Here is an 18,391-nt window from a genome sequence, read left to right as displayed (position 1 = left end):
GAGAAGCATCTTATGAGGAGATAGAAAGCATCATGAGCATTGATTTTGTGAATCCTTTTATGCATTCTCCTTAGGTCGGTGACTGGTGCATCCAGGATCTTGTCAATTACATATATGACCAGATGACCTGGTCATCTGGTCATATGACCTGGCAGAGAAGCTAGCTATTACAGTGGCGCCTCGATTAATGAATTTAATCCGTTCCGGCACCGAGCTTGTCATGTGGAAAACTCGTCTTGCAAAACAACAACAACAGCACTGTCATCGGAGGTGTCAGAGACCAGCAGGAACGCTTGTTAATTGAGCGAAAGCTCGTCCGTCGAGACAAATTTTCTGCAAGTGGCTTGCTCGTTACTTGAAATGCTCGTAACTTTAGTCACTTGTCACTCGAGGTTCCACTGTACAGTACTTGCACAGTAATATTTGAGATGGGAGGGGAGGCCTTTCACATCAGGATGGATTAAGAATGAAGCCTAGATTTGGTCCCTACTCCTGGATTTTTTCTTATGTCCTTCATAATGGTATCTAAGGTTCTGGCAAGAGTGCTAGAAAACCCACAAGGTTCATCTCAAGTCAGGAGACAGGAGTTGTTGATGTTTTAGATTCAACTACTCTGAACAAAAAGTTCCAAGTAGCACGGGCTATGGTGAGCCCATAGTGGGCTTACCTGGCACAGAAGCGGGGCTGTTGCTGGGACAGGATTGATTGATGATTGATGAGGATTAAGCCACCCGAGAGGTGACACGGGGATGAATAGTCCGTAAAAGGGACAGGAAAGGACAATCAGATTTACTTTATACTGCTGGGAGCCCAGTACATAACAAATAGGTGAGGGGTGAGGAATAAAGGTAAGAGGCATAGGTCAATAGCCTATACCTACAAAGAATTATCAGGAGTAGTGGGCATGGCATTTTGGAAGTGACATCATCATTGATATCTTTGCCTTCCAGTCTTGCTTTCACTCTCATGGTGGGGTAGATTGAATAGTTCTGATATTTGTGTATTTATGGTGGGTTGTTCGATTTTTATGTGAAGGGCCTCATGAATTTGTAATCTTCCATCTTGGGTTTTGTCTGATATGCTGGTGTTTTTATTCAGCATTTGCTGAATAAAAGACTTGCATATTAGACACACACCTATATATACTTATATATTTTATGTTATTGTATAAAAAGAAGGACAGTACTTCCAGGAACGCACATGTATGGTCATTAGGCTGTCTTCAGTTTCTGCTTTTCTTATACAGTATTCATGAACCGGTATTATAAAAGACATTGTTATTTTTACCTTACTCGTCATCTTCGGTTTTGCTACCTATATTTTTTCAAGTACAGGTATTGTATTGCATTGTTTATACTTTTGGTGATGTGTTGATTTACACAAAAGTATGTTCTCAAGTAATTTCTTGTTTCATTTTCCTTCATGGTTATACATTTTCACATTATTCATCACACCTTAATTTCTTTGTAATTTACAGAGACCTATATACAGTGTGTGTGTGTGTATGCCATATATGTACAGTATGTATATATATAGGTACATATATATATATATATATATATATATATATATATATATATATATATATATATATATCTATATATATATATATTATATATATAATATATATATAATATATATGTCGTACCTAATAGCCAGAACGCACTTCTCAGCCAACTATGTATGGCCCAATTTGCCTAATTAGCCAAGTTTTCATGAATTAATGCTTTTTCGACTACCTAACCTACCTAACCTAACCTAACCTAACTTTTTCTGCTACCTAACCTAACCTAACCTATAAAGATAGGTTAGGTTAGGTTAGGTAGGGTTGGTTAGGTTCGGTCATATATCTACGTTAATTTTAACTCCAATAAAAAGAAATTGACCTCATACATAATGAAATGGGTAGCTTTATCATTTCATAAGAAAAAATTAGAAAAAATATATTAATTCAGGAAAACTTGGCTTATTAGGCAAATCGGGCCTTGCATAGTAGGCTGAGAAGTGCGTTCTGGCTATTAGGTACGACATATATATATATATATATATATATATATATATATATATAGGTACATATATATATATATATATATATATATATATATATATATATATATATATATAGGTACATATATATAATATATATATATATATATATATATATATATATATATATATATATATATTATACATACTGTAATTCTAATCATAATGCAAGAAACCTCTAATATACTAAGGAATTTATTTTTGCCGGGGGGGGGACGTCTTGGTCTTGGCCTTATTGAATACTGTATCAATTGATAGAGATCTAATGAGGTTGGGACTAAGAACTGTTGGCTAACCTGCATTGTTTTGGATATCACAAAATTATCTCCCTGAAAGAAAAAAATAAATATAAATGCTTCTAAAAGTCTTTGCAAGAAGGTACTAAAATTATAGGAGTAGGAAAAAGTGCTACTGGTGCACTACCGCTCACACACGATGAGTAAGGGGTTCACAACATTTTAACTAGCCGCCTCTGGCAGCACCAATCAAAATGGTGAGCTACTGGAACCCATCCTCGGACTATATGCTCGTCTAAACTGCGGCTGAGCCCAAAGAGACATTCCTAAATGTTAACGCACAGTGCTGTGTAATAAACAAATTTGCTTTTTAAAGTATAATTACTGTAATATTATATATATATATTGCAATTTTATGGATGGTTAGGCCTAGGGTTTTTAGGTTACGTGTTTTGGTTTTGTCAGCATTTTTTCTATCTGCAGTATGTAAGTAAAGCACCTAGAGACGTGGAACTCGAGATATTGTATAAGAAGTGAGTAAAGCACTTTTTGAAATATTCAAACAATCAGTTGAGCATGTATAGTGTGTTTCAGAATAAACGGCTGCTACTGGATAAATGAGTATTTAGACAATGTTTTATAAGAATCTGTTGATTGCTGAAGTGCAAAGTTCACTGGAATTTGAGGCAGAAGGTTCAATTCCTAAATCTGAAACAGCTGCCTCAATTTTTTTTTTCATGGCTCATTTCTGAGAGGGCTCCTATTAGTGACCTCTTTATGCTTGCTTGCTACCCGGCAAGCATCACCCAATTCAATTCATGCCACGCCAGTATAATTCACATAAGCCTGTTTGAGACCAGGGACCAAAACCTGACTCCCTCCAAAGAGGTACATGATGCAGGGAATCACAGATCAGCCTAACCAAGAAAAGACCACCAGAAAGTTGGCGAATGAAAACATATAAACAGCAAGATAAACAATGCATAGAAAATGGAACAGCAAAGACCAAGATTCACCAACCACTTCATGGTAAGCAATTCTCTCGTTAGTTCCACCAACCTTGACATCTCAGTCATATTGCCTGATTCTAACATCTAGGATATTTGCTGTTATGCTTCTTTTCCCACCCCAGTGCCCTTCGGGTCCTGGTGTTTCAGATACTGTGCAGTAAATGCTGGCCATCTTGGACTCAGTTTTTGTCCTTTGGGTCCATTTGTTTGTTTATTTGTTCTTTATGTTAGTGTTTGCTTTATGATACATCTACAATGGTGCCTCGGTTAACGAATTTAATCTGTTCCGGCACTGAGCTCATCATGTGAAATGCTTGTCTTGCGAAACAACACTGTTGTCAGAGGCATCCGAGAACCAGCGGGAACGCTAGGAAGCACCATGTGGTTTTCTCGTCGACCAAGTGGAAGCTCATCAATCGAGACAAATTTTCTGTGAGTGGCTCGCTTATTACCTGAAATGCTCGTAGATGGGGCTGCTCATCACCGAGGTTTCTCTGTATATTTATGTCTAACTGGTTACGTGGACTCTGATCGTGTTCCTAGATTTATCATCTCTAGTGTTCTCTGGTGTGCCCCTTGCCTGGCCAGTTATCTTCTTTAGTAGGTTTGGGTGACTGTTTCTGAGAGGCCCGCTTCCAGTTGGATGGTGCCTTGCCCATAGATGACCTCTGATTCCTTGCAAGGCTTTGTGGATCAGGACAGACTGGGTTTTCATTTAAGGGTCACACATTTTGTTTGTGTGATCGTTATATGGCATGCCAGTAACACCCTTAACTGCTGCATTTTCCCTAGGCTGTTTTCAGTGAGTGTTTACAATTTGCCAGCAGCACTGTGTCATATGTTCCTGCTTAGTCTACCCTTCATGAACCAGCAAGCCCTTTGCAGTTTTTGGATAGTTTGTTATGGCCCAACCCTCAGATTCTGCCCTCAAAGGTGTGAATTTGATGGATGTGCTTCAGTTTTGTGTTTTCTGATGGCATTTTAACTGCCTCCATCATGCTAACTGTTGGGTGGGAGATACATTCCACCCTGAGGCCTACAATGTTTGTGTCCATTGGATCTCTTTTAGCTGAGACTGCTTCTAAGGACAACTTATCAGGAGACTGCTATTTTATAGGTCAGATTTGTGCATACTTAAGTTGCAACTTAATGTTAACGTGGTTGCCCCCGGTGTCGGCCTCTTGTTTTTTCAGGATCTGATCTCTGGGCAGTTAATATTTTCCACTTGTTCCAAGTTTGCTCCTCCTCCTCCTCCTCTTTCCCTGGCCCAGGCAGGTGTTATTCAGTGGGCCCGGGGAGCCTCTCCATTTACTCCCAGTTCCCAAATGTCTGAAGGTTGCATAATCTGGAGGTGATGATACAGTACAGGGTACTGCACTTTAGGCGTGTTTGGGCCTTCTCAGGGGGACTGCCTCTTCCACTTAAAGGGTAATGGTAGTTGAGACACTGCTTCCTGTGAAGGATTTATTGCCTTTCTATGTCTCAGGGATTTCATGGCTGCTTTCCCTGTGGGAAGACATTTTTCTTTCTACATCTGACAAAGATCTTGGCTCTGCCCCAGTGTCCCATTCCTGGGACAACCCCGAGTTCAGTAGCTGGACACCTTTCCATCTTGATTGGTTATTCCTGTACTTCCCTATGAGGAGTGGTATTTGATAAACATGGAGGGTTGTTGTAACCCCCCCCCCCCTTCCATAATTTGAGATGGATTCCTTGATGGTTCCCCATGTGTGTGTTTCCGGGTTCGAGTATAGTTCCTGGAGGCATTGTATGTTCAGAGGTTTCTCAGTTCTGGGCTTTCACCCTCACCGGTGCAGTCAGCTCTTTCTTGATTCCTTCTTCAGAATCAGGACCTTGCATCTTTTATGGATTTGTCTTCTTTTGAATGCTGGTCAGCCGCTTCATATTAGTTGCTGCGCGAGATTCCTGATTTACTCTGGCTTACAAGCAACCTTTACATATTTCTTTGGAGGTCTGGCATGACTTTTGCTGTACCCAAATGCTCAAGTCAAGTGAGGTGAGTTCGGTCTGTCATGTATTTTTGTGCAGTGCTGCCTTTGCACTACTTCAGGCTTGCATGTTTGTGCCATCCTTCCCTTAAGATGTTGGCAGCTGCATGTTCAGTTGCCTTCACTTTCTGTACCTGATGTTGTGGTTCCTGATTCATGAACCACTAAGTAGTTTGTGAATCTTGGGCCTTCGCTGTCCTATTTTTCTATGCTTTGTTTATCTTGCTGTTTGTATATTAGGTTTACCCACCTGTCTGTTGGTCTTTTCAGGGTTAGGGTAATCTACAGTCCATTGCTCCATGGGCCTCTTTAGAGTGGGCAGGTTTTGGCTTCTAGTCCCTGGTAGGCTTTTATGACATGCAAGGGCCTGGCATTAATAGAACTGGGTGGAACTTGCCAGGTAAGTAAGCACCAAGGAGCACCAAGGTCCCTTCAGAAAGTTGCATTTCATTACCTTCAACACCGGTATTTTGAAATGTTCATGAAGTGCAAATATGTACTGTACATAACCGACCTTTTCACTTTTATCAATATCAGTTCTTCCTCATCATTAAACATCCATTGTTTTGTTCAAGGTAGCCCTTAAGTTCATCTATGGTATCCCTTGACTCCACTTTGCACAGGCACTGGGTCGTTGTACTCCTCTACAGCTTCGGTTGACTACATCACCATGTTTATTATTTTATCTTCAGTCATTGTTCCTGTAGCTGGGAGGTCGTCATCACAGGAAAGCAACTCATCCTGTTATTCCACATTTAATACTGCCTCTCTCCCTTCTGGGGACTCTATATGCTCCACATAGGTAAGAAGTTCGTCTTAATTCTTCTTTGTCATTTTTTTTTTCAAATTCTTGAAAATCATCATCATCATCATTATTATTATTATTAGCAGTCACAGTGGCAGGTTGAGTAAACAGGTGATGTGGACCAAAGTTTCTGCCATGCATTTTTCGTAGCTGAACTGTGGATATCTGCCCCATCTCTAGCTATTACCCATATGGCTAATTTGATAGTGGTGGTCATATCTTTACTCATGTAATTGTATTGTTTCTTATAGTGGTATTTGAAGACAAGATGTGATATTTGAAGGCAAGCAGCTAACAATAATGTTTTTTGCTTTTATTAATTTTACACTTTTAGATGCTTTGGAAAATTATCTAAAAACGGCACAGCTATTTTGTTTCCTGGAAGGCCAATCTTTTTTGTAGCATGCTCTCACCTCAGGCACAAAAATCTTTCAGTCCACTCTTGAAAAATATCTTGACTCATCTTTAAACATGGCTAGTCCTTATAAATTGCAGGTAGAGGCTTGTTTACTGTACTTTCATTGTCCTTGGATTTGGGATTTTACCAATCACAAGCAGGTTGCATTCATACATTCGTGCATCATTAGGACAGCACAAACCTGTTTGTACAGGTTTGTGTAAAGCACAACCTGTCTTAACTCAACATGTTATCTGTAAAAACCATCGGTTTCTTCAATGTGCACCAGTATCTCTGGAAACTACCCATCAGTATATGTCTGTATTGTTAATTTATTCAAGAGATCATTTTTCATTGCTTATGATCTCCAGAAATGTGGCGATGCTCAGTTGCAGTAGCAGGTGTCGGCAACTGCCTCTCACTTGATGCGTTGGTATGTCTTGATACTATGGCAGTTTTCAAATACACTTAGCCAGCTAGATGGTGACTTTAAATATTGTACTATGTGGGCTTGAAGAATTGTTTCTATTTGTTTACTGATTACTATATTGACATAAAGCTGATTGCCTGATAATTAGAAGACTAATTTCCATTTTTATTTTTGGTGTGACATAAGTTTCCACTCTTGTGGACTGGTTCCTGTCTTGAGAATGACTTATAGAAAGCTGTAGTCAAAGATGTCACGATTTAGTGCTATGAGTATGACTTCTTCAAAAATGTTCATAAATCAAAGAAGTTTTGTTCACTGTTTAGTAATGATGATGATAAAAAATTTATTGTAAATACAGAAACAAAACTAATCATTACCATCTCTTCTTCGTCATTTACTAAATCACTATTTCTTGCTGCTAATGGATGAATAGACTGAAAGTGAACTATCTTCGTTATGTAACCTTAAAATTCTTTGGGTTTGCTGTGATATTTTTTGTGAGGCTGATGGTTACATTTGCTAAATCAAAAAGAGTTTCTCTGTTGTGTGCCTTAATGTTTTTAATTATATTCTGTTAATTACTTTTTCTTGTAGGTTTTAGTGAGCAAAGTCTTTTGATGTAAGGCATCTTTATTTAATTATTTTATTGTTCTGACTTGGCAGTGACACCTAAAATGTTTATTCTCTTTTTATGTTTTCTTAGTTATTTATGTTTTGGGTTATAACTCTAAATTTGGTGTTTTAGTGCAGTAGTGAACCTTTCATCATACAAAGGCCATATTTTGCTTGGGAAAGATTTCATAAGGCCACCCATTGTATTACGTGCTCTATTATTTAAGTACTGTATATAAAAAACATGCTTGCAAATCAAGTTTCATTACTGTAAATTACTTTTCAAGGCTGCACTGAGTACCATAAAATGCAACACAGTTCCCCATCCTTGTTCTCAAGTATAAAATAAAACAAAAGGTTTATTAATAATAGCACGATGATGATGCTGAATATACAAAGGTTTATGAACATTTCAGCATTCCTCATTTATTTTTCAACTTAAACAAATATTATGAAACTATGTACTGTACACATGATTGATCTATACAGCTTTAAAAAGAAAATTAAGGAAATTTTCATAACTCTGTATCTGGTAATATGCAAAGCAAAGTGAAAATATACACAAGCAGAGCAATAATTATCTTGAGTGATTGGGTGGTTGGTTGGGGTGATCCTAATTAGTTCCCTGATACTTTGGTTTGTCACCTGATAAACTCTGCCTATACTGTAATCATGTGCAAGAAAATAAATTGCAATTCTGGAATCAGATGACATGTTTTAATGTTAGTGGAATGGTAAAGTGTAAATAATATATATATGCTGTACACCCCTGCCAAAAAGGGGAAGGCAGACAAAAGAGTTAAGGACCAAGCCGAATCTAAAGCCTGGGCCAGCACAGCCCGCCAACAAATGAGACAGACCAGGAAAAATGCTGCCACTGCCTCCCAAACAAGGGGAGCAAGCAACTTGGACAGAGCCACTGAAGCTGGAACCACAGGCACAAGGCAATGACACATCGGGCACCAACACTAGAACATCTAAGCCATTACTGAGCTGGTCAGAGAACAGCTCAACAACTGCCCAGACCTGCAAAGTGATTGCCAAGTGAGCAATAGCCATATGATCCTCCACAGTGAGGGCTCCTGGAGCAAAGGCTGCTGGATATGGAGCTGTCACCTGCCCACATCCTTTGGAAAAACTGGAGCAAACTATTGGCTCTCATACAGCACAAAGGAAACACCACCCAGGAACATCTGAAAGACAGAACCTACTTTCCACCACTCAAGTGTCTGGGTTTGACAAAAGTTATCCCAAGCCCCCAATGAAAACAGAGGGTTGTCAGTAAGCCAATCCAATCTCAATGGAGGCTAAGTCTAAAATGAAAGTACGGTCCTAATCCCACAGGTGAAACCAAAAGAGGTCTACCTGAGCCAAAGCAGGCACAAGGTGGGACAATGGAAACCTCTGGAAATAAAACAGCCACAGAACCTAGTGGGACATTGAAGTGCACTCCTGGGGGTGGAGGTGAACAGCAGAGAAATCCAGTTCAAACATGACCAAAAGATAAGATCCTCCAACTTGAGCAAAACACCATCTGCAAATGGATTCAGAGACTGAAGGGTTGAAGGGTTCTCGGGGACTGAGGAGGGTTTCCGGATGCCTTCCTCGAGCTTCCCATCCAGCTCCAGAGGTCACATATGCAGACCCTGGAGGAGAGCTGTATTCCACACCTGATGCCCAAGGTAGGAAGGCATCATCCCAAAGTAAAGGATAAGAGCAAGACAAACCCCCAAGAAGTAGAAAGCTTCGAATCTTTGGCAGGAAACGACAACTCAATAATCTCTACATTGAAGTGGATGGGGCAGACTCTGGGGCAGCTGCGCTTCACCCAAAGCTAGACCCCTGCCCAGACTCTGAAACCCTCAGATGTTTTGAAACTCAATGAAGGGGGAAGAGTGTGGCAAACCACTCCAGCTGGGAAATGAGGAAGGGCCATCTTTGAATAAGTGGAATTCTCTAACCCTTCCAACTCAGAATTTTTAAACATCATAGGGACTAACTCTGGAGCATCCACTTGAACACCAAGCTGTAAACCACTAACATGGTCAAAATGAACCCATAAAGTGGCTGGTTCCTGATAAGCCTCCTGTCCTGAGGCAGGCTACAATAAAATAAAGACGAATGCAAATATCATAGGTCTCAGGGTTAAAGGTATCACTGGCCCTACAGGCAGCATGGTTGACAGAATGACTGTCGGCATCCTTCAAACTCGCAAGTAGCTAGTGCCAGGTTGATCCATATTGAAACATGTTGAAGACCCATAGGGCTTACCAGGGCCTGAAGTAATACCCAAGCAGAACACTTAGGTACTAGGGATACTTGCCAAAGGAACTGATGGTGATTGCAGACCTGAGAATAAATATGGCTGTGAAAGGCACAATGGCATAACATACAGATTTAGACAAGCATGCAAACCCTAATGCACCCTACAGCAAAACTCCAAATGCTCCAACCATAGAGTCTTTCCAAAAGAAGTCAGAGACACTTGTACTGCCCAAATGAGGCACCCTGCACAGCAATACGGCCTCTCTGAGAGCAAACTCTTGGACTCACTAGGGAAGTCAATCTGTCAAGAGCAGGGACAGTGGCAAAATGAATGCCCAATGAAGGGTATCCCTAAACATGTGCAGTTCAAGGCGAAGAATAACCAAGTTCACAACAAACGAGACTTCAAAAACATGCTCTTGAAGAAAATACCAATGTTGGGAACAACACACAAGCAAATGGCCCTCATAGAACAATGTCCAAAGGATGGCTTACACTTATCTTTAAAAAACCTGGACTTGCTAAAGTCAGTGACTCTTTGAGGTTTGCATTCAAGGACATCATTGACAGAACTGAGGTTATGATGATATGGAAGCCAGGAGCGCCCAATGGTGCTGCCACCTAAGAGTGGTCAGCCATAACTGGTGGGGGTCATTCTAGCTATTGAAAGAATCATTTGCGAAGTCGTTTGCTGGTTTTGTTTTCTGTCTGTGAACCTTCCAGTTCTCTGTATTGTTTTGCTTACTTTCTGGATGTTTTGTTGGTGAGGGTGATTATAACAATCCTGACGCTAGTCCCGGGTACAATATTCAAGACTCCTAAGGCTGATGTGCCTCATCTGTGTGGAGCTATCTGAGTAAGATGGCTTCGTGGAGTTTACCATTCAGCTACCTTTAGAAAAGTATTGAAAATCCATAAGGATGAATCACATGTGGTGATTTACGTACAGGAGGAAATTGCAGATAGCAACTGGAACAGTTTAAAGAGTTAAATATCTTAGAAACAAATTAAGGTTGATATGTATTGTACTTTATAGGTAAGTTTAAGTTTCCTGAGCTACACAATTGTTTTGGTCTAACCTTAAACTACATTTAAATAATATTATTGGAGTAAAAGTCATTGTGGCCATGGAACAGTTTAGCTATGTGCACTTACAATCACCATAGCATGCCATACATATTACATTATATGTACACAAAATCAATATTCTGCATAGTAATTGTGAACATTTGTACTGTATACACAGTATATCCTAAGCCATGTAAGAGCTTCATGATTTTGTTTTATTAATTGTTTACAAATATTGACAAAGTATGCTAAAGGGTAATCGTAGGGGGTGATGGGTTAGACGTAGCTGGATGGTGAGATGTAAGAACTGGAACATACGTTTATATTACAGTATATCTAAAAATAAGTGTTTGCTTAAAAACCAGAATAGTTACAGTACTAAGGTATCTTAAAGAATACATTGAAGAGGCCTAGTTATGTAGCTTTATACTTTAGTCATTAATTAAACACCATAAGTACAGTACTGTATTAAGAAATGTGGATGTTATGAGGGTGCATGGTGCTGTACGTGGGAAAGATGAAAGAAAGAAAGATTGTTAAGGATATGCCACCATAAGCTTAGCATGGTGCCAGGTGTAGCACCATGCTAAGTATCCACTCTGATACTGATGGAACTTATACACACAATATACACGCAAGTTCACTAAGATTCTAAGTAATTGTTCAAAAACAAGTTCTTACACATGAAAAATAAGAGAGCAGGTCACAATTGTTTAGTTTGTACTGTATTTTGCCCACTCCATGACTACTTTAGGGAATATAACTATATGCCTACAATGATCTTCAGTTACAAACATTAGTGACCCTGTGTGATGTGAAAACATTCAAACTTTTTTTAATAGCTGGATATAATACTGTATACATAAAAAAATAAAAATGATTAATTATTACACATCCTTTCTAAAGACTTGTCACATAAGTTTGTTTGAACTCACTGACCACATTGTAAAGGCCTCAAAATAATGATACGGTGCAGATGGTCTCAAACATTGTTTGACTCTAGCGGCTCACCTTTATAACATGGTTAACATACTTTGGCAGCAAAACTATTTTAAAAATAATTATAGAGTAATAGAATATTTTGTAAGACTGCTGTGCAAGTTAAGCTATTGGCTTTGCATTTTGCATAATGTACACTGTACAAACTTAGCCTGTAGATTCTTGTTGAATTCCCAATAAATTTTGAGCATAATGAATGGCTTCTAAAATAACTAAACTGCTTTAAATTTCCACTATTCAGCTATGTACTGTATATATGATGCAAAATTACATTACTGTTTCCTGGCTATGTTTTCTACCACTAGAATGTAAAGGGCTTGACGATGAAAGGACAACTTGTATGCTGTTCCTGAAGTTTCTTACCTTCATATGAAATACAGGTGTAGTCTGTATTGAAAAAATTATCATGTTAAACTAAAAAAGTTTTCTGCTTCTATGCTCTGAGCTATTTCATACTTTCTAAACATTATACAGTAAGAATTCAGAAGTGAGGGAAAATTAGCTTCTTGTTTTAATTTACAAACACCACAAAGGTTAATACCTTTGTATTAATACTACCAGAATATCTGCATTTGATACAAAAATATTTTTCCAGAGGACACTAGAAGTAAATAATATACTGCATAAGATTATTACAGTGAACTTGAAAAATATAAAGAAATAAAAATAGGAGTACGGTACTGAACCTGGCACTTCAAGTTACAAAGTTGATCATTCATGAGTTCCGTTGCTGTAAATTAAGAGGCTGAAGCTATAAAAGTAGCAGTTCAATAACCATCAATTTTTCGGGACCCACTGGCAGTTGAATAAACCAAATTAGTGGCTATTATAGGGTAGATAGATGGTGATAATTAGTATCAGTTGTTTTCTGTTGCATTCCTTGACAATGTACACAATCTACACCAGACTATTATATATGGTAAAAGTTAAGCAACTGCAAAATTGATGAGGAACATTTAATGATTGGAGAGTGTCGATCTTGGTCCAAAAATTATTTAAATCTTTAGAATAATACTGTATTGCACAGAAGAAACATGATTGTATTTCTTACATCAATTATAGCAAATATTCATATCAAAATGCATATCATAAAAGCATTACTGGAATAATTTTGCAAGTGGCAGTCATTAAATGTTTCTCATAAATTCTGCAGTTGTTTAAATTGTGGGCATTGTCAAGGGTTCCAATAGAAGGCAACTGGTAGTAATTATCATCTATCTACCCTATAATATCTACCAAGTTGGGCTCTTCAACTGCCAGTGGGTACTAAAAATTAATGATTAATGACCTGCTACTTTTATAACTTCAGCCTCCTAATTTACCGCAACTGAATCAGCAAATGAACACCTTTGTAACCTGAAGTGCCAGGTTCAGTACCATACTCGTATTTTCATTTCATTATATTTTTCAAATTCACTGTAATAACCTTATATATTATTTACTTCAATTGCCCAGTTGTCTGTAAATTAAAACAAGAAGCCAAGTTTTCTCACTTTCTTAGTCTAACAAAGCAATGTTTTTTAGCTATCTCACATGAATTTAAGAAACTTTAGAAACACTATACAAGTTGGCCATTATCTTCATCAGGCCCAGTAGTAGAATACATTGTCATGGAAACAGTAATCTAAGATGTCTGTATTACCAGCTGATAAAGATAATTGTATTTAATACAACATCTCTCACCTCAGTGATGTAGTGAAAATCTGCAGAGCCATGATCATTAGAGCATTTTCCTTATGCCTTATTTTCCTTGAGGCTATTACACAGTTTGTGTTATAAGATATCAAACAATTCTAATTAATAGTTTATTACACTACTTCACAATATTTTTCATGTTATGTATACAAATGCAGTATTTGTTAACTTTAGATGGCTAACATATGTTCTCTCTTCCAGGAACATGGACGTGGATACTCCTCCTGGAGATCAAGACAGAATTTGCATCAATAATGAAAATGAGAAAAGTGATCACTATATGATCACATAAAAAACTAAATTTTACTTTTAACATAAATAATTAAATTATATAAAATATATACCTCATAATGGAAGGATTGCACATCCCGTACCCAGGAAAATTTCATAAAGTAAGCCAAACAAATGCTGTTGGAACACAGACTCTTATTCATCATCCTCCAAATTTTTATGGACATTATCACATCCAAGAAAATACAGTATCGATTAAGGAGCCAACTCACCTGCTAGATGGTGAGAAGCCATATGAGTGTGAGCGATGTGGTAAGCGATATGCACAAAAAAGCCACCTCACCAGCCATATGCAATGGCATACCAAGGAGAAGAACTTTGAATGTAAAATATGTGATAAGAGATTTAGTATGGAAAGTCACCTTAATGGGCATATGCTAGAACACAGCAGAGAAAAAAAATTTGAATGTGAGATATGTGGTAAACGATTCACAATGGAAAATTATCTAACAAGTCACATGCATGTGCACATTACCGAGAAGAAATATGAATGTGAAATTTGTGACAAGAGATTTGCAATGCAGAATCATTTGAACAGCCACATGCTTGTGCACTGCATGGACAGGAAGTATGAGTGTGAAATATGCAGGAAACGATATACACAGAGAAGCCATCTGAACAGCCATATGATGAAACACAGTAAAGAAAAAAATCACGAATGTTTATTATGTGGTAAGAGATACAACATGGAAAGTCACCTTAAAAGTCACATGCTTGTGCATAATGATGAGGACAAAAAGTTTGAGTGTGTACTATGTGGTAAGCGATTTCACATGGAGGTTCAGCTGAACAGCCATATGGTTGTTCATAATGAAGATAGAAAATTTGAATGTTCTCAGTGTGACAAACGATTTCCCTTGGAACTTCACTTGAACAGTCATATGCTTGTTCATACTAGTGAAAAAAAGTTTGAGTGTTCATTGTGTCATAAACGGTTTACAATGGAGAGTCATCTCGTAAGTCATATGCTCGTGCATAGTGAAAAGAGGTTTGAATGTGAAATATGTGGGAAAAGATTCAATATGGAGAGCCATCTCAACAGTCACATTCTTGTGCACACAGTTGAAAAAAACTTTGAATGTGAGGTATGCAACAAACGATTTGCAATGGAAAATCATCTTACAAGTCATATGCTTGTTCATAGTGAAGATAAAAAATTTGAATGTCAAGTTTGTAACAAAAGGTTTAATATGGAATGTCACTTGACAAGCCACATGCTTGTACACAATGAGGACAGAAAGTTCGAATGTGAAATGTGTGGTAAGCGATTCAACATGGAGAGTCACCTTAACAGTCATATGCTTGTCCATAATGAGAAAAAGTTTGAATGTCCGCTGTGCCCTAAACGATTCAACATGGAAAGTCATCTCCGAAGCCATATGCTTGTTCACAATGAAAAAAAGTTTTCTTGTATGTTATGTGCCAAACGCTTTCATATGGAGAGCCACCTGAACAGCCACATGCTCGTGCACAGTGAGGATAAAAATTTTGAGTGTACTGTTTGTGGTAAGAGATTCACTATGGAATGTCATCTTAACAGCCACATGTTAGTACACAGTGAAGAAAAGAAGTTTGAATGTGAAATTTGTAGTAAAAGATTCAACATGGAAAGTCACCTGAACAGCCACATGCTCGTACATAATGAAAAGAAATTTGAATGCCCTCTATGCAGCAAAAAGTTCAACATGGAGAGTCACCTTAATAGTCATATGCTTGTGCATAGTGATAAAAATTTTGAATGTGATGTTTGTGGGAAGCGTTTCAGTCAGAGCAGTCATCTTAATAGCCATAGATTTATGCACAGTGAAGAGAAAAAGTATGAATGTCAGGTATGCAGGAAACGGTTCTCACAGGAAAGTCATCTTAGTAGCCACATGTTTGTGCATAATGAAGAGAAAAGATTTGAGTGTGATGAATGTGGAAAACGATTCGGTCAAGAAATTCATCTAAACAGCCATAAGTTTACACACAGTGGAAAGAAAGCAGAGTTCCAGCAATGGGGAAAGCAAGTGCAGAAGAATCACATAAACAGCCATAAGTATATGAGTGATGAGGAAAAAAAATATGCATGTGATGAATGTGGAAAAAGATTCATTCATGAGAATCATCTTATGACTCATAGGTTTGTACATACCGAAGAAAAGAAATTTGCTTGTGAGGTTTGTGGCAAGCGGTTTTCTCATGAGAGCTACCTTTGCAGCCATAGGTATGTGCACAGTGAAAAGAGATTTGAGTGCACTCATTGTGGAAAGAGATTTACACAGGAAAGTCATCTTAACAGCCATAGTTTTGTTCATACTGAGAGGAGAGAGGAATTTGTAAAACAGATTCCAGTACAGCAGAAGGATCAGAACAGTCATGTAGTGGTGCAAAATGACAAGAAACCATTTGAATGTGATGCAGATGGGAAACTGTTAATTCAACAAACATATCAGCCACCATATGCTTATGCTCAGTGGGAACATGTACGAACATTGTGGTCTCTGTAATTAACAGTTGCAAAAATTTTGCTAAAACATTTTTATTTAGCAGTAATGAAGTGATGTATAAAATTTTATTTGAAAATATTTCTAGTTATAAAGAAATTTAATTGATTCTCTAAATAATAGAGTAATTTAGAGTGATTGTATCAAAGAGGTTAGTGTGACAAGTGAGCACTAGATGCGGATTTAACAAGTGAGCACTAGATGAGGATGTAACAAGTGAGCTCTAGATGCAGATGCAACAAGTGAGCATTGGTTGCGGATGTAATGAGTAAGCATGTGATACGGGTGTAAAAAGTGAGCACCTACTGTCAGGTTTGACAAGTGTAAGATTGCATGGTTGTTGTTCAGTAATTTATCACTGGAGGATATTCTGAATATTAATGTGGAATAATTACTTATTTAAGGTAAGATATTAGCTCTACTTTGCTACTTTGTGTAGGTTTCTTGTAGTCGTGTGTGTGATTGTATGTAACCAGGAGAGCAAATCTATTCACGTATAAGGTCAGATCAGGGATAAAACTGAACTTTGTAGACTTACTATGTATAATATTTACACAAATATATGTCACTTAAAACAACAACAACATAACCTGTCAGGGACCAGGGGCTTGCCTGTTTGGTGGAATTTGTTGCACCTTAAATATCCAGTTGATTAGCAGCCCTTTCTTCATAATTACAGTACTAAGTTTTAACACTGCCACTGTTCAGCTGTTTGTTAACAAAGCATGTTCCTTTTGGAGTGCCTGGTGAATAAACATTCCAGTGTGTAATGCCTATTCATTTTGGCAGCCTGATTCATAGTACTCTTCCCATATTCGGCTACCATATGAGTAATATTGGTCATTGGAGAGTAATTTTGTGTTAATAGCTAACTGAATTCATCCGGGTTATTATTTGGAATAAAGCTGTTAGTCAGTGTCATGTCCTATTTTAGTTGCACAATAACTGTACAGTAGAGTCGTAGTAAATATGACCTAAATTGGCTTCATATGGCAACTCGAGTTTAGAAGTCAAAATATAACAATTTGAGTGTTTTGGTCCACTGGGGGAGGCTGAGTGTCTCTATATTGGAGTCTGCTTTAGAGTACAAATTTTAGTCACTTTACAAAGGTTGGCATGTTCAAAAATAATTAATTAAATAAAGGAAAACTAAGAAAGAAAATGATCTATAATTCAGTTCAGAGTTAGTAAATTTCCAGAGTACAACTTTGCCTCCACCAGCTTGTAGAAATCAAATTGGTTCACAAATATTCAGCCAAGTGAGGAAGATATACCCTCTGTCTCACTCGGTCTGTAAGTGAGCAAACCAATGAATGGATTGGCTTGTAAACACTTACAGTCCGTGTACTGTAAGTGGGTTGCTTGCCTGTATTGGTACTGTGTCCATAACAAAAAGAAATAGAGCCAGATACTATGCAGTCAGACATCAACTTATTAAATATAACATGTACGGTAACTTATTTTATGTAAAATATTGATAAGTGTAATGTTAAGAAGTTCCATTTGAATATACAGTAGTTTCCCCTGATGTTCAGAAAGTGTTATGCTCAAATTCATTTCATAACAAGTGGAGAAACTCTTTTCTTCTGCATGTTTTCATTCTAACTCAGAAAGTGTAAAGTCACTTGACAAAATAGGTATTTCTTTGAAAAGAAAGTGAAAATACAGTATATTTTATGTATGAAGTAGAAAACTGTTACTATACATAAAATTAAACTTTTTTTTGTTTGTTTGATGGAGGGATGATGAGGGGTAACCCTAAAGTTTTACAGTCAACTCAACTCTCCAATACAATTACAAGCTAATATTTCTATATTGCGGATCACATATTGATTTGCTTTTATTTACCTTTTGCTTCTGCCCCAACTCATTAAATCTTATTAAATTTATGGAGATCTGCAAGCAAAAGACTATTTTAAATTAAAATCTTGGGCAGGGTGCAACAATTTGAATAGAGTTCCTTCACTCTTTTGCACCTGGAGGAATTATGAGTCTGGATGCATACTGTTTGGCAAATTACATTCCGGAATAAAACACTTTGG

General features: G+C 37.7%; 2 protein-coding genes across 2 annotated transcripts in view; one reads left to right on the top strand and one right to left on the bottom strand.

The window, feature by feature from the left end:
* Positions 1-18,391, bottom strand: part of LOC123773959 (zinc finger protein 493) — a 177,940-nt gene that overhangs the window by 51,324 nt on the left and 108,225 nt on the right. The gene's annotated exons all lie outside the window — the stretch shown is intronic.
* LOC138359467 (zinc finger protein 493-like) lies at positions 4,578-17,270 on the top strand. Its single transcript, XM_069318679.1, has 2 exons — positions 4,578-6,103; positions 13,774-17,270. Exon 2 carries the CDS (start codon positions 13,923-13,925, stop codon positions 16,350-16,352), a length of 2,430 nt encoding a protein of 809 aa, XP_069174780.1. The 5' UTR covers positions 4,578-6,103; positions 13,774-13,922; the 3' UTR covers positions 16,353-17,270.

This window comes from Procambarus clarkii, chromosome 91, assembly GCF_040958095.1.
Source record: "Procambarus clarkii isolate CNS0578487 chromosome 91, FALCON_Pclarkii_2.0, whole genome shotgun sequence".
In the NCBI taxonomy this organism is placed as follows: Eukaryota; Metazoa; Arthropoda; class Malacostraca; order Decapoda; family Cambaridae; genus Procambarus; species Procambarus clarkii.
Note: the sequence above shows the minus strand (reverse complement) of the source record. Positions and strands in the feature narration are given on the sequence as shown.

Coding starts and splice junctions, on each gene's coding strand:
- LOC138359467 (XM_069318679.1), top strand. CDS start 13,923: ATGGAAGGATTGCACATCCCGTACCCAGGAAAATTTCATAAAGTAAGC.